General features: G+C 56.2%; 1 protein-coding gene across 2 annotated transcripts in view; it reads right to left on the bottom strand.

Annotated features, from left to right (window-relative positions):
* Nucleotides 1-3364: 3364 nt before the first annotated feature.
* Nucleotides 3365-26272, bottom strand: part of WSCD1 (WSC domain containing 1) — a 41290-nt gene continuing 18382 nt past the window's right edge. For both annotated transcript variants that reach the window (XM_059668998.1, XM_059668999.1), the window contains exons 5-9: nt 23056-23177; nt 9906-10065; nt 8755-8919; nt 5647-5847; nt 3365-4293 (exon numbers count right to left, since the gene is read on the bottom strand). In XM_059668998.1, the coding sequence (XP_059524981.1) occupies nt 3941-4293; nt 5647-5847; nt 8755-8919; nt 9906-10065; nt 23056-23177 (1001 nt within the window). In that variant the 3' untranslated portion in view covers nt 3365-3940. The remainder of the gene's footprint in view (nt 4294-5646; nt 5848-8754; nt 8920-9905; nt 10066-23055; nt 23178-26272) is intronic.

Genomic DNA, 26272 nt, shown 5'->3' with positions numbered 1-26272 from the left:
CAAGACTGAAGACTACCTACTTCCTCTTGCACATCCAGCAGGTGGATAAAAAGAGCCTCTACCCAACATTCCCAGAAAAAGTCTTGAAATACCAGGTACCCTCTGGATGCTTGCTCACATAGCCATACCTGAACCAATCACTGTAGCCAGGGAGCTGGAATGTGATGATGGCTTAGTTTAGGTCATGCGTTCAGCCCTGGAAGTGATAGTCAAGCCAGCCCAGCCAGATCATAAAACCCCCAAATAGAAACCAGGGCCTGCTGGGAAAGGAAATGGGGGAATGAACACTGGGGATGCAGTCAACAACATCCACCACATCCCTCATTTTATGGATGGAAAACTGAGACCAGAGAGGCCTCCCCAAGATCATAGCAGAGTAGAGCTTTGGGGTACACCAATCCTTCAATCTGCAGATCCTGCATTGTTTCTACTCTACTCTACTTGCTCACGCCAACTTGCCCACTACTGGGTAGTGATCAGTGAGGGTTCCGAACAATCAATTTCTCCCTAAACCTGAATGAACCGGAGGCATCACATTTCAAATACCGCCAATGAGTTTCCAGTCAGAAGAACACAAACCTATGCAGCCACAAAGACCAAGCCCAGCATTTTCATCTCCCCTCTTGGGGCCCCCTAAGTACCAAGTAGCGCCTGCTACTTTTAAGAGAAAAAAATGCATTCTGGTGTGCAAACATTACTGCATATTCATGCACTCAAAATCTAATTTTAGCTGCAAGAGACTTCATTACAAGATGCTCACATAATTAAGCAGCTTTCTTCCCAGGATTTGGAAGCCTGTCTATTCTTTTCTCTCATTTCCACATCACTGGGATTATCAGAATGTGATTTAGCTTCTTAAAATTATATATTTTGGTGTTTTCAAATTGATCCACAACAGGAGATGAAATCCATGAAAATTATATGTGTTAGCACAGGTTTGTGCAACCCCAGAGCCTGGCTGTTAAAGTTGGAATCTGTAGACAGTCAGGGTGTCACTCTTCAAAGGTCCCTGATGCATTTACCACATGCTTCCCCTGAATACAGGTCTGCTTTTACTCAACCTGGCTGGTGGGGACAGCATCCTCTTTATGGAGAAGCTGCGAGCTATAGACAAGCCCCAACTTGGACATAAATAGACTTTCTCAAAAGGACAGACGGATCCCCCTTCCTGTGCTCTGCTCTCCCACAGAGCCAGGCCCGGAGCTACGGCTGCTGGGAGCCAGAAGCAGGTAGGGCCTTTGCACCTCCTTGCTCACCCCACATCCAGAAGCACCTGCCAAGTGTCAGGTGCCATTCCATGGGCAGTGACTCGTCCTGACCTGGATGCACCCTGACCCCATCATTCTCATCTGCATGCCTGGCTGAGGTGCAAGCAAGCTACAAGGCCACTTGAGCAGCTGACTTGCCAACCTGGAAGGAGAGGTCTCTGGGTACCCAGTTGCAGGGAATGTACCCACCCATCCACCAGGAGGAATGGGCTGTGCTGTTGCTCTCTTGACTATTGGGGTGGGGAAAGGGGAAGCTCAGGGGGCTGTGCCTCAGCTGTGGTCCTGATCCACTCTCCAGCCACACGTCTGCCTCTCCAACCCCCACGGCTTCTGAGTCTTCTACCTGAAGACCGTCTGGGTGGCCAGGGAGTGAGGGCCACAGCCATGAAGCCAGTCGTGGGAGGATGCCAGCTTCCCTCTTCTCCGTCAGTTGGTGCTGCTATCTCCTTTGAGACTCTAGGTTTGCTCTGGGATGCAGGTGTCCCCTGGCCCTTCCATTGGTGGGTATCAGCTGCTCCTAGAACTCGGGAGACAGCCTCACCAGAGGCATTCACAGACTTGACCGTGGAGCCCAGGCAGAGCCAATAATGTTTACAAAACCCCTGGTGTTCCCAGCTCTGAGCTGAGCCAGAGGGTGCTGTGGGAGGGTCTACAACAGCCTCAGCATCAGGGTGGGTTTGGGGAAACCTCAGGAGGAACTTGGAGGCCACCAGGAGCACAGATGCTCAAGCTTAGTCATTGGCAAAGCAGAAAGCTGGGGAGGCCTCCCTCTGAGGAAGGGTGGCTCCGCTGGGCCCTCTGGCCCTGCCTGCCTTTCCTAGGGGTGCTCTTAGCTCACCCTGTCCCACCCCCCGCCCCCCCACCCCCCACCCCCCCGCCATGGGCCAGGAAGCAGAGGGCCAGGCTATCCTCATGCCAGCTTTCCCAAACCCCTTGCCCCGTTTTCTCCCCGTGATGCAGCGTGGCTCAGGCTGAGGGGATGTCAGGTGAAGGCAGTGAGCATCAGCACCTTCGCCTGGCTCAGGCTGAACACTAAGTGGCTATGAGGACAGAGTCCTTTTCTGTGTCCCCACCTCTGTCCTCACCCACCCACTCCCCTCCTTCTGCTGCAGACTTGGAGACACGCACGCCCCACACCCCATTCACCAGTGTTTTCCAAGCCTCTGAGCCTTTGCACATGCTGTTCTCTTTGCCTTAATCACCCCTCCCCTCTGCTTTGCTGGGATAATCCCTACAGATTTCTGGAGACCAGGTCAAAGTTGCTGTGGTGCATTCCCTGAAGACCCTAGGCCCAGGGGCCCAGCACCGTGAGCTGCTCAGCACACACGCTCCTGACTCCTCCCCGACCCCGCTAGATGGAGCTGGGCTGGGGAAGGGGCCTTTCACACAGGTCTTCTCCAGGAGGCCAGCACACAGCAGGTGTCAGCATCTGGGAGTGCCTTCCCCCTTTTGTTGAGGAAATGAATGAACAAGTGGGAAAGGTGGCAGCGTAGCAGAAATAGAGACAGATGTGTGGCAGAGACCGGTGACAGGAAGTGGTGGGTGAGTCACAGAGCAACAGAGAGGGCTCGGCCATGGCCACTGGGGGTCAGACAGAAGCTGTGGCTATGGCCTCTCCCCAAAGGGTCCAGGGTTGTGTTGCTGATGGACTGTGCAGCACCCCCTCCTCATGACCCAAGGGCAGAACCCCCCTGGAGAGCAGGGACCTGTCAAGATGGGCAGGGCCACCAGTCACAGTGACCCCAAGACATACTTCCTGGGTTTCCCCATGCCCACACAACCCCGATCCTAATGGCATATGGGGCCCTCAGGTCCAGGACTCCCCTGAGGCCCAGCTCCCTCCCCACCCCCCCATCCCCCCATCCCTTCACTCTCACACCCTGTATGTGAGGCATGGTGTGAATGCCCGGCTTCCCTGGGGACAGGTGGAGAAAGAAGCCAGGCGAGGAGGCCCGCCTCCAAGGGGCACTCATGTTGGAGGAGTGGCAGGGGGTGCACAGGACTTGCGGTGGGTCCTGAGATTGGCGCGTGGCTTAGGGGTGCTCTACTCTGCCCACCGTGCCGCCAGCCCATCCACAGAGCGGGAGGCAGGGCCGCAGAGTTCGTGGTGCCCAGTGGTCACACCACACACATTTATGGGATGTCAGGGCCACGTGGCCCAGCAGCAGCAGTCCGTGAGCCCACCTCCATGCCCAAGTCCTTGCTGCTCAGAGCAGGTGCCCGCCCAGCCCAGCCCCCGCAGTCAAGAAGCCTGACCATCAAGTCCATGCCTGGGGCTGAAAACAGGAGACCTGGGGCCTCTGAGAGCCTGGGTGCACGCGTGTCTGCAAGAGACAGATGGAGCCTCTGGGAACACGTGGCCTGGAGACTATGCGTGGCAAGTCTGGGAGTGTCTGGCACACGTGACATGGTGACTTGGGCTTGTCAAAACAGGCACTGTAGCGTGGAGTGGCGTGTCTAAGCGTGTCTAGCTAGGAGTGTGTGTCTGTTTGTGTCTGTCCTGTGGCATCGTGTCTGCCTGGGTGGGCTAAGGGCTTGTGGCTGGTCTCCCTGCACCTGTGGGAGGCGGCACCGGGCAGCCCGTGTCCCAGCGAGGCCACCACCTGAGCATGTGAGCCGGTGCAGCCCCGGGGGCGGCTGGCTCTCAGCAGGGCACGCAGAGCGGCGGCCTATCATCTGGGCACGTACTCCCTGGGCAGCCCAGCCCAGTTGTGGTCACGCAGGGCCTTGTCCACTGTCCGGATGTAGCCATTGATCAAGTCCTTCATCTCCGGGGTGAAGGGCTCGGGGTCGTGCGGGCGCCGGCCGTGGCGCCGGAAGCTGCCTTCCTTGTTGTTCTCCACGCAGAGCAGCCGCTCCTCGCTCACGGACACGTTGAGGAAGGCCACCATCTCCCGCAGCGTGGGCACCAGGCTGCGCCGCAGCTCCTCGTAGTGCACCACCAGCAGCCGCTTGCCGTACTTGAGCCAGTCCAGCACGTGCGAGGACCACCACGAGGCATAGCTGTTGACGAAGTCCGGCCACTCTGGGGAGGACAGAGGGGTGCCGTGTCAGGGCCCGGCCCGGGAGGGCTGCTGGTCTCCCTGGATGCCCAGGGAAGCGGCCAGGACTTTCCATCACCCACTGCCCAGGGCCAACCTGCCTGAACCCCCTGCTGAGGAAGGTGACTTACTGTGAAAAAGGGTTAATATCAGGCTGCGCTCTGAGGAGTCCTAAGCCAGGAAGACGTGATCTTGAGTCTGCCTGCCTCCCAGCATACACATCGAGTTAAAACAGATGTAAACTGCACGGTCCAAGCACTGGCTCGCTCTCTCATGTGCTATGAATTCCTTGACCTTAGCCACTGCACCCGGCCAGGGAGAGCTGGGCTGTACCACGGTGCATGGCAGCCGCATTAAAGACAGGCGGAAATCGAGGCACCCTCTTTCACCAGGATCTAGTCTGATGCACACCTGATGTGGGGTGCAGGGACGGGGCAGCGTGTGGGGGGCAGCTGCTGGGCCTCCCGGTGAGAGCAAGACGCTGTGCCGGCCAGGCTTCCTCTCCTGGCCCCTCCTGTGACTCTAAGGCGTGCAGCCTGACCCAGGCTCACTGTGCTGGTGGGTGTGAGGCCAGCTGAACCTGGGCACAGCGGGGCGGGAGGACGCACCATGAAGCCACGGACAGGGCGATTGCAAACTTCCACAGATGACCGACTTCATGAGATTTCTTTTCTAGCAAATTGAGATGAGGTGTTTTGTTGGGGGTGGGGGCGGGAATGCACATGTTAAGAATCACCCCAAGGAAAATAGTTTCCATAACTGGGCTATAGGGAGCATTTGTTTCCTCTCATCTTCAACATGACCCTCTGAGATGGGGACCACCTTGTTTTTCAGAGGAGGAAACTGAGGCCCAGAAGGTGTGCAGCTTGCTGGGGTGACTGGGCTGGTAAGAGGCCCAGGAGGGATTGGAGCTTATCTGGCCTCCATCCTAAAGAGGAGTCAGCAAGAGGGGTAGGGATGCTGGGGGCTGGTCTAGGTGAAGGGTGATGGGGAGAGCGGGGAGCGGGGGTTGGGGGGAGACACAGGTCAGCCCCACCTGACCCAGAGCCACGCAGGGACAGACGCACGGCCTGCTTGGCCTACAGCCCTGCATCTCATCAAGCCACCACCCTGCTGAACGCAACTTTACTTCGGGGGAACACACTTGGCTTTATATTACTCACCTCTGCAATTCACTGCCTAAAGCTGGCTGTGCGCGCCTTGAGGGCAGAGACCGTGATCCCTTTCCCTGGGCCCCCCGGCCTTGCCCACTGCCCGGCACACAGTAAGCATGTGCCAGCAGGCTGACTCCATGAATAACGTTGCAGTGAGGCCCCGCCCCCAGGCCCCTTCTCTACCTTTGCTCTTCCAGTTGCGGTCAGCTGCGTAGCCCAGGTGCCCGGCACACTTCCTGTTGAATTCGGCCACCAGGGACCTGTACGGGTTCCGGATCAGCAGGATGGCTGAGTCGAACATCTCGATCTCCCTCCTGCCACTCTCGTGGGTCTTCACACAGATGGTGCGGCGGCTCCGCCAGTGGTCCTTTTCGCCCTTAAACCCTGCCCGGGGGAAGGAGAGGGCCGCTTTGGAGGAAGGCATTGTGGGACCCACAAGGCCAAGGGGCAGACAGGTCCTAATGCTCACCTGCCTGCCTGAGGGAAGGCTGGCAATAGGGCTGAGCAGAGGGCACTGAGAGGGCCAATGATGGTTGACAGGAGCAGCCTCTACAGGACTGACCCTGCCCAAGACAGCAGGAGATGTCTCAGAGTTGGGAAAGATGGCGTCTGCTAGACAAAGGAGATAAGGCACCTCCTGCAGATCCCCAGGCGTCAGATGGCTTGACCATGCCCCGTCTCTAAATGCTGGAGATGCATACATTTGGGTATTTTCTTGGCAATTTCACATGAACATCACAAATATCCCTGCGAGTCAACTATAGCTGCACGCATAACTGGATGAAGTGACTGAGGTTCAGAGTGGGTGTGTGACTTGCCCAGGATCACACAGAACCATGGCAACAGAGCCAGGCCTCTCTCCACGTGGCTGTGTGTGTCCCTGAGAAGCACCCCACTTCCACCCAGCTCCCCACAGTAGGAGCAGGATCCCCATCATTACACTCAAGGGCTGTGAGCAGCTGTTGCCCCTCCCTCTGACCTCACGCCACGGTCCTGTAACAGGGCCCCAGCCTGCACCTGTGGAGATTCTCTACCTGGGACCCCAGAGCAGGTCTGGCCAAGGTCTCATCCACAGTGGTTGAGCCTGGCCCTGCAGAACCCAGGGCCCAGTTTCTATGAACAGAACCCTGCTCCCCTGGAACAATCTCTCTGGGCTGGGGGCCTGCCTTCTTCCTGGGTCCCTTAGGCCAGTCCTGGGCGTTCGAGCCCAAATCACTTCTGGCTGAGAATGTCAGACTCTACCCACCACACAGAGTCACATATTTATCAACACTGATTATCGTGTGCTCATGCTGTGTCGGATTTTATGTCATGGATCAAGACTGTCCTTAAGCTTACAGCCTAGTAGGGAAATAGCCCATGTATACTACAGAGAATAGAGGCTATCGGAACAAAGTTTAGCAGGGACTGGTTAGAGGGTAGAGTGGGATGTCATAGAAAAATGTCCCTTGAATCTTGTTTCCTGACCACATCCCGGCGTAGCTATGCAGCCAGCTCTGGGGACATTCTCCATAGATGTGCATGAGCTTACCTTGGGCTCTCTGAAACATAAATAAGCCTTCGCCCCTTTCCTGACTGGCTGGGAAGCACCTGTATTTGCAAGTTTCTTTTGAATCTGGAATTCTGGGTTCACCTGCTGAAGCTCCCCACGTTTCAAACTCATCTCTTTCATGGGCCAAACACTGAAAGCTTTGCTTTGATTCATTCTGCCAAGCAGCTGGGAGTTTCCGGGAAAGGAGGAGTCCAGCTCTGGGCTGTGTATATCTGAGATGCAATCTTTGATGCTTGAGACCCAGGGCGCCTTTCCCACTGCCTCCGCCTATGCCAACAGCGGTCACTTTTCCTTATAACTCAACCACATTCACCCAGGACAGAGTTGGCATTTTGGCTCTGGAGCTGCCTTGTGAATGTCCCATCCACACGTGTCATTGCTCTGTAAGTGCTCCGAGGCAGAGGCTGCATCTACCTGGCCCTGTAGGGCTTAAAGATATCCTGGCATCTCTAAAGCCATTCCGAGGCAGCCGCGCAACGCTTCCATGTGGCTGTTCAAACCACTGGGCCACTTAGCCATTTGTGGACCAAAATAGCCAGCTGTGAGAGACAGGTGAAAGCCTTCTAGATGAATGAGGCGGGTTACTGCAGCCTGTACAACAAGCATGTTAAACTCTCGGCCCGAGGGCCACATGCCTCATTTATTTGGCCTGTGTTAGCCTTTGAGTTTGACATGCTTGCTGTACACAGTAGGTGGTTCCCAGGGGACTAGGACAGAGTGGGCAGGACCACGTGCTTCCCCTGACCACTCACCTGTAGGTACCCATGACCAAGGCTCCCAAGGACAAAGGGTTGTATGAACAACCTTGGCTTTGTCCCAACCAGACTGAGGTTGCTGTGGGTGATTCCAGAACCCACTGCCAAGCTCAGAAGTTTCTGTTTCCTCTAGGATGCTACTATAGCACCCTCTGTTCCTACACCAAACTCTAGTGATGAAACTTAGTTGTTGTGACATGACAACAGAGAAATATATTTCACACATGGAGATGCCACTGGACTCACCTGAGATTCTTGGTTCTGAAACAGAGCAGACTCAAGCCATTTAAGGCCCCTTATTTCTGCAAGATTTTAAACCATAAAACTCTTGAAGATTTTAAGACCCAATTTTTAAAACATAGCATTGTGAGCCTAGCTGGGGTGGCTCAGTTGGTTGAGTTTCGTCCTGTGCACCGAAAAGGTTGCTGGCTGATTCCCGGCCAGGGCACACATCTGGGTTATGGTTGGATCCCCAGTGGGGGTGTGTGCGGGGGGCAACTGACCGATGCTTCTCTCTCACAGGGTTATTTCTCTCTCACTCTCTTTCCCTTCCTCTAAGTATGTCTTCAGATGAGGATTAAAAAAAAAAAAAGCATTTTGATAAGCTACCCCTTGCCTAAAAAGAAAAAAGAAGTTAGCAGATACTGTCTCACTTAATGATTGAGGGTTCTGAAAAGCAAGGAAAATCCAGGAAAGGTTTCTAGAGAGGGAATCCATGCCACTAGGCGTTCCCTTTGAGTCCAGAGCGGAGCTCATGAGCTGTCACTCTCAGTGTGGCCCGAGGCCGGCCTCCATCGTCACCGGGAGCCCAGGCTCATACCAGATCAACTGGGCCAGACTTCGAGGCGCCGCCCGGGAATCGGCTGAATTTACCAAGCCCTCGGGGAGGCTCTGACACACACGCGTGGGAGAAGCACTGCTCCGCACTCCCAGGGGACGGTCTGGCCACGGGAGCCGCCTTCCCCACTCTCTGCCCTTGCTCACCTTTGTTGTAGAGAGTTCCGTCGAAGTAGTAGCTCCCGGTATAGAAGCCAGTGGCGTGCTCGATGAGGTGCCGCGCCCAGGTGTTCCCGGCGCCCGGGAAGCTCGACAAAGCCACGAACACTTTGGACTTGGTGGGCAGGAACCTCCTGTCTGTGCACCGAGTGTCTGAAAGTCAGACGTCATGTCAGGGTCACTCACCCCCGTGGTGATTCAGACTCACGGCCTGACTCCCCTGGATAGAAACTGCTGACCCGAGACTCCCGCTGAGTACAGGTGTGAACTGAGGGGGAGGGGTTCGCCGCCTGCACATGGCTGGCCAGAGACAGCCCCAGGGACCACGAGGCCCCAAAGCCCACGCAAGAGTGTGGTGCAAATTGGCTCCTGTGGACCCGCAGCCCCTGCTTTGTCTCCATGGCCGCAGCCAAGCCTTGGCTACTGGCACAGCACAGGGAACTCTAGGGGAGGTGGCTGGGGCCATAGCTGGGTGGACCAATACCACACCCTGAGGTGCAGCCAACAACGAACTTGCTGGACTAATTCAGGCAAGTGACCTCTCTGAGCCTCCTCTTCCTCCCCCCTCCCCCCGGGGCTGCCTGAAATCTTCAGGGGGAAGCCCCAAAGCAGGGTTCATAAAGGGGCAACATACTGCCCTCTCTGCTCTTCCTCCACCAGCTCCTAGGGCCAGCCAGGCAGACGGGATGCTACACACCACAGCCCAGGAGCCTTGCTGGGTCCCAGGTCCTGGGCTGCCTCGGGAAGCCACTGAGGCCCTTGTGGCCCTGAGCTCCCACGCCACCCAGTGCCGCCACCTTGCCCTAGCTGTCCCCCTGGACCCTGCCTCTCTGCTCTTCCTTTCTTCCTCACACCACCTTCATCCCCAGAGAGATTCAGGTTAAGGTCAGGTGCTTTTCAAACTGAGCCCTGTATCCTGGCCTGGCCTCCAGAGATGGCGGAGGCCTCCTCCATCCATTATCCCGAGCTGAGACCATCCACGAGGATCCCGGGGTTCTTACACAGATGCCGCTCCTACCCCAGGACTGCACACTCCACCATGGCCAGCATTTCCAAACCTCCAGACCACAGGCCACCAGCAGAGGCAGGCACGGGAGGAGGACCCTTCACGCCCTGCCCACATGGGGGGCGGGGCTCACCTTGCACGGGCGTCTGGTAGACCTCGCAGTACTCTGCCAGCTTCTGTACCTCAGACTCCTGGCCACACAGCGAGCTGTCCACAGCATCCCGCAGGTTGAACTGGGAGGTGGGGTAAGCACAGTAGCACTCCCAGCCTCTGAGGATGGCCAACGGGAACTCCTGCCAGATGAGGAGAGGAAGAGAAGCATCGCGGTGAATGCAAAGGCCACGCCTCCTGCAGCTGCAGGATGAACACGTGGACCCACTGCCGGCTGCAGGGGAGCAACAGGGATGTCTGTCCGTCCTTCTAGTGCCGGGCTTGGTGCCCAAGCCCAGGGAGACCAACTCAATGAGATGTGACTCCTGCCCTCCAGCAGCTCACAGCTGGCCGGCGACAATCCAGCAGGCACAGCGCAGTGGGGCTGTGGCAGGTGAGTCAAGTGTGCAAGGAGGGAGCGGAGCCTGGATCTGGGCTCCCGAGGCGTCCAGGAGGCAGTCGGGAGCATCGGGGTGGGAACAGGCCCTCCAGACAGTGGCATCCATGGGAGAAAATGTGTGTGGGGGTCAGAACGGGACAGATAAGCCCCCACAGGGCAGTTAGGGTTAACGTGTCACAGGTTTAACTAACAAACCGGGAGCCCTGCCGGGAGCTAGCGTCTGGAATCCCCACTAGCTCTGCCTCGAGAGACCCAAGCCAATCCTATGCCTGAAGTTCACAGCTGGGGGTTCAGGACCAAGGACAGATGCCCACACGCCCACCTCTCCAAGACAGGAGGGTGGGCGAAAGTAGACTTGGATCCACGGAGGTGCTGAGCCCCATGAGGGCTTCCTGAGGATGGAAGGGCCCTGCCAGGGTTCAGCTCCTGGCAGTCTCTTGCATGGATTCTTGTTCCCTGAGGGGCTATGCTGGACGATGAAGAGCTGGGCCCTGGCACCCATTAGGCCTGGATGTGAATTTGGGTTCAGGGCTGGGTAACCTGGGGCAAGGTGCTGAACCGCTCTGAATTTCCCATTGAACCAAAGTAATGAAATCCACCATGCACGGTTATTCTGGGGACTAGATGAGAAGGGTCCTAGCCGCCCAGCACTGGGCCCGGCCCAGGCTCAGTGCTCAGACGAGTGGGCCATCCTCTGTCCCCTAACCCTCCGGCATCAGCCATGGCTCATGCACAACTTCCTTCACCCACCTCTCTCACAGGTAGTTTGGAGCACCTACTATGTACCTGGCACTGCACAGGCCACGTAACCCCATTTCATCTCTGCCCGTCCCTGCATCTTGCATGCAGGAGATGCGAGCCCCTGGAGTGTGGAGACCGGAGAGGAGTCTAGGAGTGCGAGCAGGAGGGAGGCTGTGGGCGGAGAAAACTTCTCATTGCTGAGAGAAGCGCTGCACAAACCTCTTTCTTTTTTGCCCACGGAGAAATCTCATAAATAAGTAAATAAAAGGAAATCAATAGCGTCTTCTGAGCACGGCTTGGCAAAGCCGAGGATCTCAGAGAAGACCATAGAGGTGGTGTCCCAGCCAAGGGAGGGCGGCGCGGAGCCTGGGGGAGGGGAGAGGGTGCAGGGGTGAGGGGAGGAGACGCTGCCTGAAGCTGCCTGCATGCAGGGCTGTTGTTATAGGCACAGGCTGAATTCTCCACTAGATGCCCAGCCTCCCTGATAGCCCCTCCCTGCCTCCCTCATCCTCTTCAAAGCTGAGGGGCAGCTTCGTCTCTGCCAGGACTTTTACCAGGGCCCAAGCCCACGTCTGTCTCTCAGAGCTGAGCTGTCACGTAGGACAGGGGGAGGAAGTTTTCACTGTCCTTCCACTACGCATGTACCCCTACCCACCTACACCTACACACACACACACACACACACACACACACACACACACACACACCATCTCACTAAATGCTCTGATTCTAGAGCTCAGAGCTCCCTTTTGCACTGGAAAAACTCATGAACATTCTCTGGGACCATAAGCAAGTCACCTTCCCTTAGTTTCTCCACCTGTAAAATGGACGGGTCCCATGAATGGGCCTGCCTGGAAGAGCTGGAGGATCTCGTTTCTCTCTGGCCACCTCACTAGTCCCCCTGGCCCACCCCAGGGGCAGTGAGACCAGGACGGCTACCCCCAAGTCTTTCCTGGGAGAGGCTTGACATGGGGATGGAGGATGGGGATGGGTATCCAGGAACTTTTATGTCGGAGGGAGGAAGCACCACATAGTAGAGAAAGGACCATGTTTATCATCTGAAAGACCTGGACCCAAGTTCCAGAGTCACAATTCCGTACCTGTGTGACCTTGGGCAAGTGCCTGCCCTTTCTCAGCCTTGATTTTCTCATCTGTAACATGGGGGCAACGACACCCAGCTCACAGAGTGGGAGAGAATAAAGGCAGGACCGTGCATGAGAAGGACCCAGCCCAGCGCCCAGCACATGGTACGTGCTCCCCTATTTTTCTCTCTTCAGGCCTTTAATTGTACTCGAGGTGGGCCCCAGACCACTGCCTCTCAGCGTACCAGGAGATTGTTTCCTCAAGTTCCTCACCTTGGCTCCCCCTCCGAGGCCTGGACAGCTCAGCACCAAGGGAAGGCCAGAGCCCCTGCCCCCTTCAGTCTGGATCAGGCACATGCACAAGAGGATGCACTGAAGGCTCAGCGGCCACAGTGAGGCCCCCACTTGGGAACCAGCCATGCCCCGAACCACAGCTGCCCCCAATGCCATCTGAGTGGCAATCCAGCACCGGCCGCTAGGGCCACTGTCCCGGTGCAGGGCCAAGGGGGAGGGACGTGGGAGTGAGCGGACAAAGGCTGACAAACCCATCAGCATGTCCAGCCAGACACCATCCCCCGACACCCCCCTCCGCCGGGACCCCCAGGCCACTACTGCAGGGAAAGTGAAATCTGTGTCCGTCCGGCCCCTCCATCAGAACACCACTGGCTTTCTGGAGGCAAGCTCTGCTGCCGTGAGTTGGTGAAAAGCCGTCACAGGAACCGTGACCTCCAGCCCCCACCATCAGCACCCATCCCCTCCCACCCGGCCCCCCCCCCCGCCTCCTCCCAGATCAGCACCTTCACCACAGCAGCCTGGGTGCCCACGGCAGCGATGGGCAGAGCACGCGGCCACCTGGCTGCGTCCCTGTCAGTTCACACTGGCTGTCATGGGCGGAACGGTGTCCCCTAAATTTCACATGTTGAAATGCTAACCCCCCTACCTCAGAATGTGACTGCTTTTGGGTCTTTAAAGAGGTAATTACGTTTAAATGGGGCCATGAGGGTGGGCCCCAATCCAATCTGACTGGTGTGGTTATTAGAAGTGACTAGAACACAAACACAGGCGCAGACCAAGGGAGGGCCCCGTGAAGACAAAGGGCCAAGGTCAGGTGCAGTCTGGGGACAGCAGAAACCAACACCTGGATCTCAGACCTCCGGCCTCCAGAGCTGCAAGGAAACAATCTCTGTTGCTGAAGCCGCATCCGTCTGCGGCACTTGCTACAGCGGCCCTGGGAAGCTAACACACCAGCTTTCCTACCGGTCCTTGGCCCGGTCAGTCACAGACCCACCTCAGGGCCTTTGCACTTGCTGCTCTCTCTGCCCAGAATGTTTCTCCCCCAGACACCCCCATGGCTTTCTCCCCTACTTCCTTCAACTTGCCTTCTCCCCGGAGGCCTTCTCCGGCTTCCCCACTTCAAGTCACAACATCCTCCCACCACCACCGACACACCCTATTCCCCGGCTGCTGGGCCTTCTAATTTGGTTTCACTGGGGTGTCACAGCGATGAAACCCTCTGACCCTAAGTGTACCCTCAGCAGTCCTGATGCGTGTGTAGCAAGACCAGCAGTTCCCTCACACCAGTTTCCTCCACCCCTTTCCAGTCAGCCCACCCTCCCTCACAGCAACCTCTTCTGATTTCCACCGACACAGATTCATTTTGTCTAGAATATAAATGGAGTCATCCAATGTCTATTTTTGGGTGTCTGCTTTCTTTCATTCAGAAATGTATTTGTTAGGCCCACCCATGTTGTTTTATCTGTTAATAGATCATTTCTTTTTTATCCCTGTTATTTGGTGTGTGAATGTACCAATCTGTTGATTCCTTCACTTGAGGAACACATGGGCTGTTTCTGGTCTCTACCTATTACAGATAAAGCTGCTGTGAACATTTGTGTACAAGACTTTCAGTCAATAAGTATTTCCCTTTCTCATGGGTTAATACTGAAGGTTCCTGCTTCATTTTCTTCCACGTAACTTGTCGGCACTCAACATCCGCTCTGTCTTACTTACTGACCTGCTTATGGCTTGCTTCCTTCCCCGAGGGTGTGAGCAGGGATTTCTGTGTGTCTGTGAGCTTTGCTGCATTCTGTAGAACATGGTGGATGCTTAATGACCGTTTGATGGACAAACCAATGAACAAATGAATGAATGAATGTCCTTTACACTCCCAACCCCCGCCCCTCCCCAATTACTGGCAATGGACTTGGGTGTGAGCTTTTTGTTGGTCATTTCGCCCTGGGCAAGAGGGGGAGAAGAAAGCTGCCGCATCTAAGCAACACCCCCCGCCACCCCCAACACCAGGGACCCCAGGGGGCTTGGATCTCCTGGGATTCCTGTTCAGAGGAAATTTCAGCAACGTGGTAGCTCTGCTCAGCGCGGCTGGCTCTGTCTCCCTCCCTGGCTGTGCTGCTGCCCACGGTGATGCCTCCTAGTCCTGTCTCCCAGGGCTGGGGACAGGCTGCCCCCACCAGTGACCCGAACCTCTTTGCTTCCTTGAGTGGATTAAACTGTCAAGTTTCGGGGTGTGTGCAGAGCATGGGCGAGCTGCAGACAGTAATGTGGTTTTATTTACAACATAACCACTTCGGCGACATCACTGGATTCTGAAAACACAGAACAATTTTTAGCCCCTTGGGGATTTCTAGGACATGATTTCCATAAAAATTAAATATTGGAGAATCTTATCTCTCTGCCAACTTCCCCAGTCCTCCCACCCCTACCCCAAGCTTGAGACAGAGAGAGAGGGAGAGAGAGAAAGAGAGAGAGCGAGAGCGAGAGAGAGAGAGAACGCGCAGAGACAAAGGAGAAGATGATTAGAGAAAGCAAGGCAGAAAAAGGAAGCACAAACCAGATATGGAACCGTTTCAATAAACTAGCCGAGGGGTTGAAAAGGGAGCCACGGAGCCCGGCTGGAGGGCGGGTGGATATGCATCCTACTCTAGACACCTCACCACCAGCCCCAGCCAGGGTGTCAGCCTGGAGCCAGGTCAAGACTCAGCCAGGGCCTGGCTCTCTGGGTCGTGGGGATCCACATGCAAAGGCTTGGTCATGGCCAAGGGGTCAAGGAGTGGACATTCCAACAGGCAAGAAGAACACCTCTAACAAACTGGCCCAGCTGGCTCTCATCTCCTTCATCTTCTTTCCTTCTTGAACACCTTGCTTGGGATCTCCCTGGTTATACAGAATTACAGAAATCTCACAGATCGGTGCTTCAAGTTTCCGAAGGGAGAATTGAGGCTTGAAGGCAGGTGGCAAGCAGCCCGAGACCTCAGACCATCAGGGTGAGTGGAAGAGAAGCCAGCTTCCTGGAGTCCAGTCCAGGGCTTTGCCACACCCACACTCAACTCCTTGGAGGCAAACACATGAATGCATGGATTTTTTATGAAATCTGCAAACTAGCACAGAGCTCTGACCAGTTTTTACTTCCTGGGCCGTTTCCTTCCCTCCAGAGGCAGGTCTGGACACAAACAGGGAATGAAGACAGCCACAAAGATGGCTGCGAATATGGGGGATGAGGCCAACTTTTGCTTTTGGTGCTTTCGGGCAAATGTCAAGTTGCATGCAAACCCGTCAGCTGGTGCTGTGATTGAGAGCTTGTTTGCTCCAACCCGATGCCTGTGGGGTCTGACCGCAGGGGTGGGCTGGGGGCGGTTTGTGTGGTTTGGAGAGGCAGCTGCGGGGAGGTGGAGCCAGACCAAGGCTTGGTGTCAGGAGCACAGTGTCGACAAGCTAGTGAGCATCTCTGAGCCTGGGTTTGACCACCTTTATGAAAGGGGCATAGCTTGATGATTACAGGCTTGGGAGCCAGCAGGCGTGAGATTAGGTTAAGATGGACTGAGTCTTGATTTCCGCACCTGTACGGGGGCGTTGAGGATGGAATGAAATACTCGTGAGGTGCCTGTCAGAGAGGAGACACCCAGCAACTTGCATGGCCTGAGTCCAGGGGAGGCTGAAGGTGTGGGATGGGGCAGGGCTTCTCCATGCGAAGAGCTGACTCACAGCCCCCTGCCTGTGTCCAGCCTCAGAAGTGCTGCTTCGGGATTGTTTGGGGCAAATGTCAGCGTCTCCAGGGGCCTCTGGATGTTTCCTGGGGCAGGGGCTCTCTGCAGACACTGGGTCCCCAGACAGTAGACCCACTCCCCCGCTCGATGCGACACCCTCCCGTCAAAGCCAAACACGCGCCAGAAAGAAGGCCCATTCAACCCTGGGTGGCTCAGAACCACCACACCCGCGGGGCCCCAGGGGCCCGGGTTTCCATAGACATGGGGAGGACCAGCCGCTCGTCGTAGGCAGTTTCTCAAGCATCCCACGCACAGCAAAGGAACCAGGGAAGCCGCATAGTAACGATCATCATCCCGCTGTCTGCAGCACTCGCTACGCAAGAGACGCCCAGACCACAGCAAAGCCAGCGAGTCCTCCTCGCAGTCTGGCGAGGCATTGCCGCCGCCGCCAACCCCGGGCAGCACAGGAGGACACTAAGGCTCAGGGCTACGTGACTGGCCAGGACCACAAAGCGAGAAAGGGCCGAGCAGGGCTGTGCACCCAGGTCCCGATGCCTATAAAGCCTCCTCCTTTCATTTTTAGAAAGATATATATATATATCACAACGATATATACACACACTTTAGAAGGATATATATACATACAAAAGTGTGCAAAGTGTTATTGGTTGTTTTCTCCGGTGCGAGAAAATTACACGTGAGTTTTAATTTCATTTCTGCATTTCCAAAAATTTCTAAAATTTCCTTTTAAAAAGCCTGTGTAACCTCCCCTTCAAAGAAAACAGCACGTGTGCTTTAGAGACTTACAACATAACATCAACAGGTTTACGACAGAATTTTTATAGGAAATCCAAAGCCACACTCTACCAGTCACCTACTGGAATGACTATACAGCATTTTGGGGAAAAAAATTCTTACTCTCCAGGTAGGAAGTCACAATGCCCAGACTCTTACAGGCCCACCCTTGGCAGAGCGTGACATTGCGTGCCCCACGGAGGCAGCGAGTCCACCAGCAGAGGCCGTGTCTACTGGGTCCAAGTGGACGAGCCAGCGCGGCCCAGCAGCCTCCACAGTAACACGTGCTTTTCCATTTCACAGGCGGATGGGTAAGCGCTGCTATTAAACAGCCAAATAAAAAACCCCTGGAAGCATGTCAATAGGAAAACACCCAGGGGGTTAATATTCTCTATGAAGGACGCATGCACCCAAAAGAGGCTAGAAGAGGACAAGAAGGAAGGGGAGCACCTCCCCACTCCCCGCTCTCCCCTCCATCCTGTCCCTCTGGTTGCATTCTCAGTAGAACCAGCAGCAGTGGCCTGCAGATAAAACCTCAGATCACGGGCATAATGCTGGGGAAGCTTCACACGTTAGTAACCTGTTTACAGATGGTGTCAGATTTCGCTCACCAGCCCACTGTGGGAACCCACGCTCCCACACATGGTCTATCTGTTTGCACACAAATAGTGGGCTTCGAAATTAATCACCCCCAGATCTGAACTGGTAGCAACGCAAAGATCTAAGCTCCCCCGCCCCCCTCATCCTCACCTCTGTCCAAAGGAAGGAGCCGAGTACTGAGAATGAGCAGGCTTCCTCCCATCTCCAAAACGACCGCAGAAAATTAGACAAGATCATTGTACTGTGTTTAGAAACACATTACATCGGTCCAGTCTCTCTTGCTGGCAGACAGTCAGATCATTAAGATGCTGCTATTCCCCCAAATGTTCTCCTCCCCGTCAAACTACACTCTTGGAGCTCCCCAAATTCATTGTAACTAACTAGCAAAAAACAATAGAGATTTCGATCTGGGGCTACAAATAGACCCCAGATGGTGCTCAAAATTGGGGTGCTGCAAGGAGGTCTCCCCTCTTTTCCTATTCCCAAGCCCCAACTCTCACATCTGCTGCTGGGCCCCACAGTCCTAATTAAGCCCCTAGTCCCCTCCCCCAGATTTAGCTCTGTCTCATTGCACATTCTGCTGTGAGCATTTTCCATCATAAAAGTCTTTGAAACCATTTTCAATGGCTGCATTATAGTCCACTGTATGGCTGTGGCTTAATGTAGCCATTCCCACATCATAGAACATCTGAGCTTGTCTTTCAGCCAAATTAGGATGAGATGGAGCTGCCACTGGGTCAGCCCTGCAGCCTCGGTGCTACTGGCCTTGCTGGAGAGAAAGTGCTTGGCACTCCAGACAGGGAAGTACAGCCAGACACCCCAAGTTCACCTCTCTCCGCCCCTCAGCATCCAGGACCGGTGAGGAGAAACCATTCCTGCACAGGTCGCTGGTCCCTCAGGCCTGGGTCAGCTGACCCCCCCCCCCTCCAACTGACCTCACAACCCCCAGACATCAACAGCAGAGGTAGAATTTGCTTCCTCATCCTCACCAAAGAGTCGGATCAGACAACTGTTCTCCAGGATTCAGACTCATGGGGAACGTGGGCCGTGCCTGGGCCTTGCTGAGCCAACACGTTCAAGCTGGCCCTGGAGGGCAGTGGCTCTTGACGGGGCGGGGCACGAAGAGACAATTTTGTCCTTCAGGGGGCATGTGGCCTTGTTTGGGGACGGTTTGGGTTGTCACAACTGAGCAGGGAGGGGCTGTTGGTATGTTATGGGTAAAGGCTAGCAATGCTGCTAAATACCCTGCAATGCACAGACAGATGCTAAAACGAAGGTGACCTGACCTGAAGTGTCGGTAGTTGCAAGGCCGAGAAACCCGGCTGTAGAGTGAAGACAGATTCCCCATAAAACCCTGGCCAGGAAACTGCAGAGCTCAGAGCTGCCCAATGAGCGGGCGGGGCGGGGGTCTGCTCCCCAAGTCTTGAGTCCAAGTTCCACCAACACCCATGAGGGAGGAGGGATGGACGGCTTGGGAACCAAAGGCTCACTCAGTTGGGTAGAAGGTGGTTTTCCTTGGATGAGTAACATCTGGGTCTCGCCCTCGCCCTCCCTAGAATCCCTAACTCCAGAGCCAGGCCACAGGCCACCTTCTATCTCAGCTTTGCCAAGGCATCTCCCAAGATGTCATTGAGGAGGGCTGCCCCCAAAAGGGATCCACAGAGACGCCTCCACCCACCTCCAGAGCCTCACCTACAGCTGTGAGGTGCCACGCTGGGCACAGCATCCTCTCCCGGCTACGCCACCAGTGGCTCCCTCTTATGCACCAAAAGCATCTGGGCTTTGAGGCAGGCATGCAAGGCCCATTGCAATGTGTCTCCACCCACCTTCCACGCCACGCCATGGAGCCCTCCACTCCGGCAAGCTGGGCTGCTTCCCACCAGCCCCCGCCTGCTCAACAGTTGCCTGGTCTTACAATGCACCCCTCACATCCCTCATCTGCCCGCTGACACTGCCCACATCCTCTGGCTCCCACCCTTCCACACACGCGCAGATGAGCTGCCACTGGGCCAGTCCTGCAGCCTTGGTGCTACTGGCCTCCGAGTCTCCCTCGCCCCCCTCAGGTACTGACTTCACTCTATCGTGTCCTATCTCAGCCCCTCCCCAGGGGTGAGCTGTACCTCATGAGAGGGGGCCAGGTTTCCCCCACCCCTGAGCTCTGCTGCCCCCCCTCCTCCCAAGTTTGGCCACATCTCACTAAATGCCTCCTGCCAAGATCTGTTTTCAACATGAACGCTGGAAATGAGGACTTCCTCCCAGCTGCAAACTTCAGAGCACCTAAACAATGGCCCTGGAGGAAACCCCCACCCGCCCCAGCCCATCCGACAACGCAGGGAGGCCAGGAAAAGAAACAAGCAGAGGCACCTCGAGGACCCGGGATGCCCTCTCCTCCCTGATCTGACCCGAACAGTTCCCACCGGCACTGGCCAGAGCTGAGCCTGTGACTTGTCCTTGAAACACGTCATGAGGGGAGACGCACAAGGTGCTAAAGCGAAAAACGGGGAAGAGGTCGGGAGCCTGCAGGTGCCGCTGGCACAAGCTCCAATGCAAAACTGCAGCAACATGGATTTGTGCCAGCAAAAGCGAAGAAAGGCTGAAAACAGAAGTTGGAGAGTGTAACATCTTCAGGGTGCGTGTCTGAAAGCACAGGGCGGACATCTCTGGGCCCTCGCGGGCCACCCAAGAGGAGGTGCCCCCAGACTACTGGGTTGTCTCCCTAGGGCAGTGATGGCGAACCTTTTGAGCTCGGCGTGTCAGCATTTTGAAAAACCCTAACTTAACTCTGCTGCCGTGTCACATATAGACATTTTTTGATACTTGCAACCATAGTAAAACAAAGACTTATATTTTTGATATTTATTTGATATATTTAAATGCCATTTAACAAAGAAATATCAACCAAAAAAATGAGCTCGCCTGTCACCTCTGACACGCGTGTCATAGGTTCGCCATCACTGCCCTAGGATGCTGCGCTGAAGTCATCGTCCCTAAAAGAGGAGCCACAGGCTGCCTCATTTCCCGCTCACACAGCGCTGGCGGGGGTGTGCGGTTAATATAACCTCAGCCAAGGGCAACGTGGCAAAGCCTGCCAACGTGAGAGGGACACAGGGCCTGGAACCCAGCACCTCCTTGGAATTCCGTCTCCCAGATCCACCGCAACAAAACGCCCCACCCACAAGGGGCGTCACGGCAGCCTTATTTGTGGAAGCAAAGGACTGGAAACAAGCTAAATGTGTAGCAGCAGGAGGCCGGTTAAATAAATGATAGGACATCCTGTAAGGGAATGAGGGACGGGGAAAGCACGCTCCTTGCCAATAGGAAGCCATCGCTCCCCGTCCCACGCAGGGCGGCGGTGAGTAGCTCGTTACCGCCTGTGGGTTTGTAAAGGAATCATGCCTTTGAAAGAACCGATGGCTGGAATAGACACATGCTCTTTGACTGTGGACACAGGAAGTCAGGACCATGGCTGCCTCCGAGGAAGGAGAGACGCTGGGTGGTGAGACACCGGGCGAGAGGAAGACGCTCCCGTCTGAGCACTTTGGTGTCTCTTTATTGTGTGAGCACATTACCTACTAAAAATAATTCAAAACACTAAGGACACACAGCGGTGATGTCTGTTTCCTGTCACGTCCCCCTGTTTCTTCTCTCCTGTTGCCTCCTTTCTGCGCTCACCCACTGGGGCCCCTCTCCCCAATGTCACATAAAGGGAGAAGCACGGGGGGTGTGGTGAGGGGGGCGGCAGGGTGGGCTGTAACGCCAGTGGCTCCCTGCCTGTGTGCAGATCTGCTCTGGCTCTGTCGCAGCAGCCGGGATCAGAGCACCTCCCTCAGGGAGCGCTGGGAGGGCCAGACAGATCACGGGTGGGGAGGTCCCCCGCACAGCACCCAGCACACAGGACACAGGACACTGCCCCGGGCGGGCAGGCGGGGGACCCTAGGAGGCTGCCCTCAGCCCGATCTGGCCCAGCTGAGCTCCTCTGATTCCAGTAGAGGCTCCTCGGGGACCTGCTGGGACCTGCAGGTGTGCAGGCCGCCCTGGAGAGCAGCTTGTTTGCTTGTGAGCACACAAGCAGGTGTCCCTGCTGCCTCTGCCCCAGTCCCTGCTCGCACGAGGGGGAGAGGGGAAGTAGAGATGCCCAGGCCAGAGGTGTGCAAATCAACAAGCTGCTCCTGGCTTGCTGCACGTGTCTCGTGATTCCCTGATGCCCTGAAAGCTTCCTCGGGGGGAGCTTTCGAAAATGCTGGACGGGCAGGAGCCTCTTCAAAGGCTGTGCGCGCGCAAGAGGAAGGCGCACATGCGAGGCTTTGTCTCCACCCGCCTCCAAGGGGAGCATCGCAAGAGCGGGGAGGGCACGCAGCAGGGGGAGGGCAGCTCCCAAGGAGGGTGGGGCACCCCCGGAGGGCAGGCTCCTCCGTGTCCAACCACACCTGCCTTCGCAGAGGCCCACTTCCTGCACCCTCAAACCACCAGCAGGCCATGGAGCTACACAGCTCAAGTCCTGGCTCCCCGCTTACTGGCTATGCGACCTCGGAAAGAATGCTCAAGCTCTCCCTGCCTCAGTTTCCTCACCTGCAAAATGCAGATAATCGTAACACTATCCCATAGGGTTGCTACAGGATTAAATTGGCTAACACATTTGGGCTTGGAACAGTAAGTAGGTGGCATGAAATAAACAAGCAATACATGTTAGCTACTGTTGATAATTACTGTCATCGTCGTCGTCGTCATCATCATCATCATCATCATCATCGTTGCCAAGGCCCCTCTCTTAGCCCCATGGTGTTACACTGCCAGGTATCATGGTCTCATCAAGGCTACTGAACCCCCACACAGAGGAGCAGCCCCAAACCCCAGCCTGCTGCCACTGAGTGCATATCCAGGGCTGCAGCATCCAGACCCATTTGGAGGTTGCTGGACTCCAGCCCCAGATCTCAGTGCTCTTTGGACAGTTTGCTGGTTCCACCAGCCTCGCTTCACAACGCGCGCCACCCCCCCCCCCCCCCCCGCCCAGTCCTGCTTTCTGCAAATCCTACCTGGCCTCGGCCAATCCCCCCACCCCAGAGCTAGCCTCTGTGCCCAGCCCAGCCCCCGCACAGTCACACCGCACTCCTCAGCCCAGGCTGAACCAAAGGTGCCCCTGAGACTCCAGCCCCTGAAGTCAGGTTCATGGCCAACACCATCAGCACACACAACAGAAAATCCGTCTGTTCTCTCCAGGTCCAGACCCAGCATCTTCGTGCTTCCAAGCCAAGTCAGTCTACCATCTGACACTTGTGCCAAGAGCTCATGACGGGAAAGGCATGATCATTTCAGCTTCTACAACCTTCGCTGACAATTCCCCGCCCGGCCTGGAATCACCAGCCCTAGCAACAGACTCCCCGCGGGCACCCTCAGGGAGGTCTGCTGCGTGGCCTGCTGCTCCGGGCGGACGGATGTCTGCAGCCCAGCACCGCACCTGCCCCCTCTCCGGGGCCACCGCACATGCTGATGTGGTAGAATTATAATTGGTCTTACTTTCTTGGAACAAAATCCCGAACACGTCTCCACTGTCACGTTGGCCTGCATCAGGGAGTCGGGGAAAGCGTGTGTGATGTTCTCCGGCAGCCTGAAGCACCCACGATACGTGACCGACCTCCCTGGGGGAAAAACAGGATTTCGGTGAGAAACGGTGCTCCTGCTCGTTGGCGCCTGTCACGAGGGAAACTGGTGGCTTCTGCGTTTCAGCATGTGAAGGGGCGTCCTCAGGAGGGCGGGTTTCCCATCTGAGAAGGCAAACTGCCCTAGACGGGGTGTGGCCCAGCCAAGGCCCTGCGGGAAGCCAGGCACCAGGGCCTTGGTCACCTGGGATCACCGACAAGGGGCCGCTTGTCTGACTTCAGGTCTCACTATTCCCACCAGCTCTCGGGGGACAGTGTCCACTCACCTTTCCTTCCTTTCTTCCTCCCTTCCTTCCCCCCGTCCCTCCACAAATCCGGACTGTGTGTCCGTCGTGAGCCAGATTCGGCACTAGGGAACCTGCGAGGCGCATGTGCTGGAAAAGCGCATGACATCCCCGTGCATGTGCGGAAAGAAAATCAGGCCTGGAAATCGACATCCTGCCAGGTTCCCGTCACTGCGCCACCCAGTGACACACTGCGTGCTTCCCCCTCAACCATGAGCTCCCACCAAGCTCGAGGACTACGCCTTATGCCCCGTCCCAGGAAGCCTCAGGCCACGGTGTTCCTCAGACCTTCTGGTGGAAAACTGCAGCTCCCTAGTTGGCGTCCTTGGTGCTGAACAAGCCTTCTGGAATGTTCCAGCACCAACTGATCAGTTTCTTCCAGACTTATCAGAGTTTCTCTAGATGGCATCGCGATTCCTATCCCAGATCTCCCAGGGCTCAGCATCTCTCTCTGCTCCCCGCCTGCTCAGCGCCTGGCCAGCAGCAGAAACCCTCTCCCCAGCCAGCCCCGCGGCCAGAGGGCTCTCCACGCAGGACTGCAAAGCAGGATGGAGCCCTGGTCTGGAAGCCCATCTGGTCAACCACGTCTCCAGTGTCTGCATGTCAGAACACCAGCCTAGTTGGGCACAAATGAAGGGAGGCAGCTGGTGCCGGGGAGAACCCTCCAGGACGAGCATCTGACTGGCCTGAGGGCAAGTCCTGGCACTGCTGACGACCCGCTCTGAAACTTGAGTGTGTCGTGGACTCAAGACCCTCTGTTTCCTCACCGACATAATGCCCGGCAGCTAGAGTTGTTTTGAGGGGCAACGTGCACCCACAAGCCAGGCCCTGATGTGGCTGCCCTGGCCTTGGTGTAAGGACTTGGGGTGATGGCTTGTGCCGAGCTCACAGAACTCCTTCTTGTCCTGTGGCATGAACGAGTCCCCAAAGGACAAAACAGCTAGATGGACTGGGCTGTGGTCCTCAGCCAGCTGCTCTGGGGTGGGACAGACACCAGGGAGACAGGCTCCGGCGCACGTGACTAGGAGGGTGAACAGCACAGGCAGGGCACAGGGCCAGTGGGGTGATGGGCATCCCAGCCAGTCCCAGGCTGCAGGGAGGCACAAACCAGAGTCCCAGGGGCAGCTGCACGGGGGTCACCCTGTGCTCAACCACACCCAGCCCTGACTGACACAGCAGGTGCCCAGTGAGCACTGAGTGGATGAATGAACTGAACAACAGGGCACGTGAGGGCGCAGCATACACTGCGATGCCAGCGCTGCTGGGATGGCAGCATCAGCTGCCTCTGGGCATCACCGAGTGACTGTCTTTCAGGGAAGAGGCTGTTGTCTAGTGCAGTCTATCCACACCTGCCTCCCTTGCTTCCCAGGTGACAGCCCCAGGGCCACTTCAGGCAGGACACCTCTGAGATGAAGTCCTCGATGAACTGCTCTGTTCCTACCTCTGATCCCAACCTGGGGAACTGAAATTTAACACGGGTGGCCACCTGGTTGCCTCTTGACAGAGATCCTGTTGACTCATCCCCTTGAGAAGGGAGCGGGCAAAGTTCAACTGCATGGGCCCCACAGGCTGCCCAAAGGGGCAGCTATCACACTGTTTTCAACATGAGCCATGACATCAAGGCTAGCCCACTCAAGATCTGAGGCTGAATAACTGGGCCACCTCACCCTTAACCAACGGGCAGCCTGAAGCAAATCAATGATCCCTAAAAGCCAGGGGCTGAGCAGGCGGGAGGAGCTGGCAGGGCGGCCGGAGCCCACATTGGACCTGGTCCTGCTGGGGGATGGTGGTGGCTTTGAACCCAGGGAAATCCACAGTCCAAGAAGCCAGTCTGGAACATTCTGGTCCTCAGGAAGCCCATTTGGATGCCCAGGTGACAGAGCAAAAGTTGACAGATCCATGCACCACGGCAACCTCTGTGCCAGGCCCTGTCCTGGCCCAGAGTAGGCATCAATCACGATTTGTTGAGTTAATGGTCTCATTAGTGAATCCACAAAGAAGGTGTTGCCAGGGTTACAACCCTGTCCCTGTCCCCCCACCTGGAGCCCTTGTGCCCAGATATATCCTCTCTGACTATAAGCACTTACGCAGCCTCGGTGGGCTGGGCCTGAGCATCAGCCACTCTCCCTGTCACGCTGGCCCCATAGCAGTCACCATGGTTCTCACAGCCGGGTGTCTGTACTGCGTGGCTAACACTCATTGCTAGGAGAGCTCTCAGGACACCCCTCTGCAGTCCTAGCGCCTGACCTCAGCCCTCTTTCCCTGAGCTCTGCCCGTGCCTGGACTCATGCATTAGCTGCCCTGGAGCCGTTACCAGGTGCACAGCCAGAGGCGCTGTGTTGGCGAGTCTGTGTGCCCCCATCATCCACGGTCTCACCCTGGCCTGCGGTGGGGATGGCCTCCCGTGCCCTGACTTCTTCCCAGCCCGGCCCCTCCCGATTATGAAAAAGACATCCCTGGCCATGTTCTCAGCCATCTTTATTTGATAAAGGAGCCTTTTATCATTAGGTGAAGTGGATCTGGGACTCAGCATCTTGTAATCAGGACAAACCTGAGCTTCAGACACATCTAGCGGGGCCCCCTGTATTTAAAAGCACTTTCCATTGACATTCTTGGGGGTTCAGTCTGCCTGTCTGAAGCTGCCTCCACCTCCTGGCTGATTATTCCTCTTCCGAGTTCTGTACTTAAACTGTAAGCTGGCCTTCAGTGAGAGCTTATCTCTGGGAACGCTTACACCTGGGCGGGTGGCACAGCTCTGAGCGGTGTTGCATTTGCCCCCGCTGGCCCCTC

This window comes from Myotis daubentonii, chromosome 16 (genome assembly GCF_963259705.1).
Source record: "Myotis daubentonii chromosome 16, mMyoDau2.1, whole genome shotgun sequence".
Lineage (NCBI taxonomy): Eukaryota > Metazoa > Chordata > Mammalia > Chiroptera > Vespertilionidae > Myotis > Myotis daubentonii.
The sequence above is the reverse complement of the archived record's forward strand: the minus strand, read 5'-3'. Positions and strand labels throughout refer to the sequence as shown.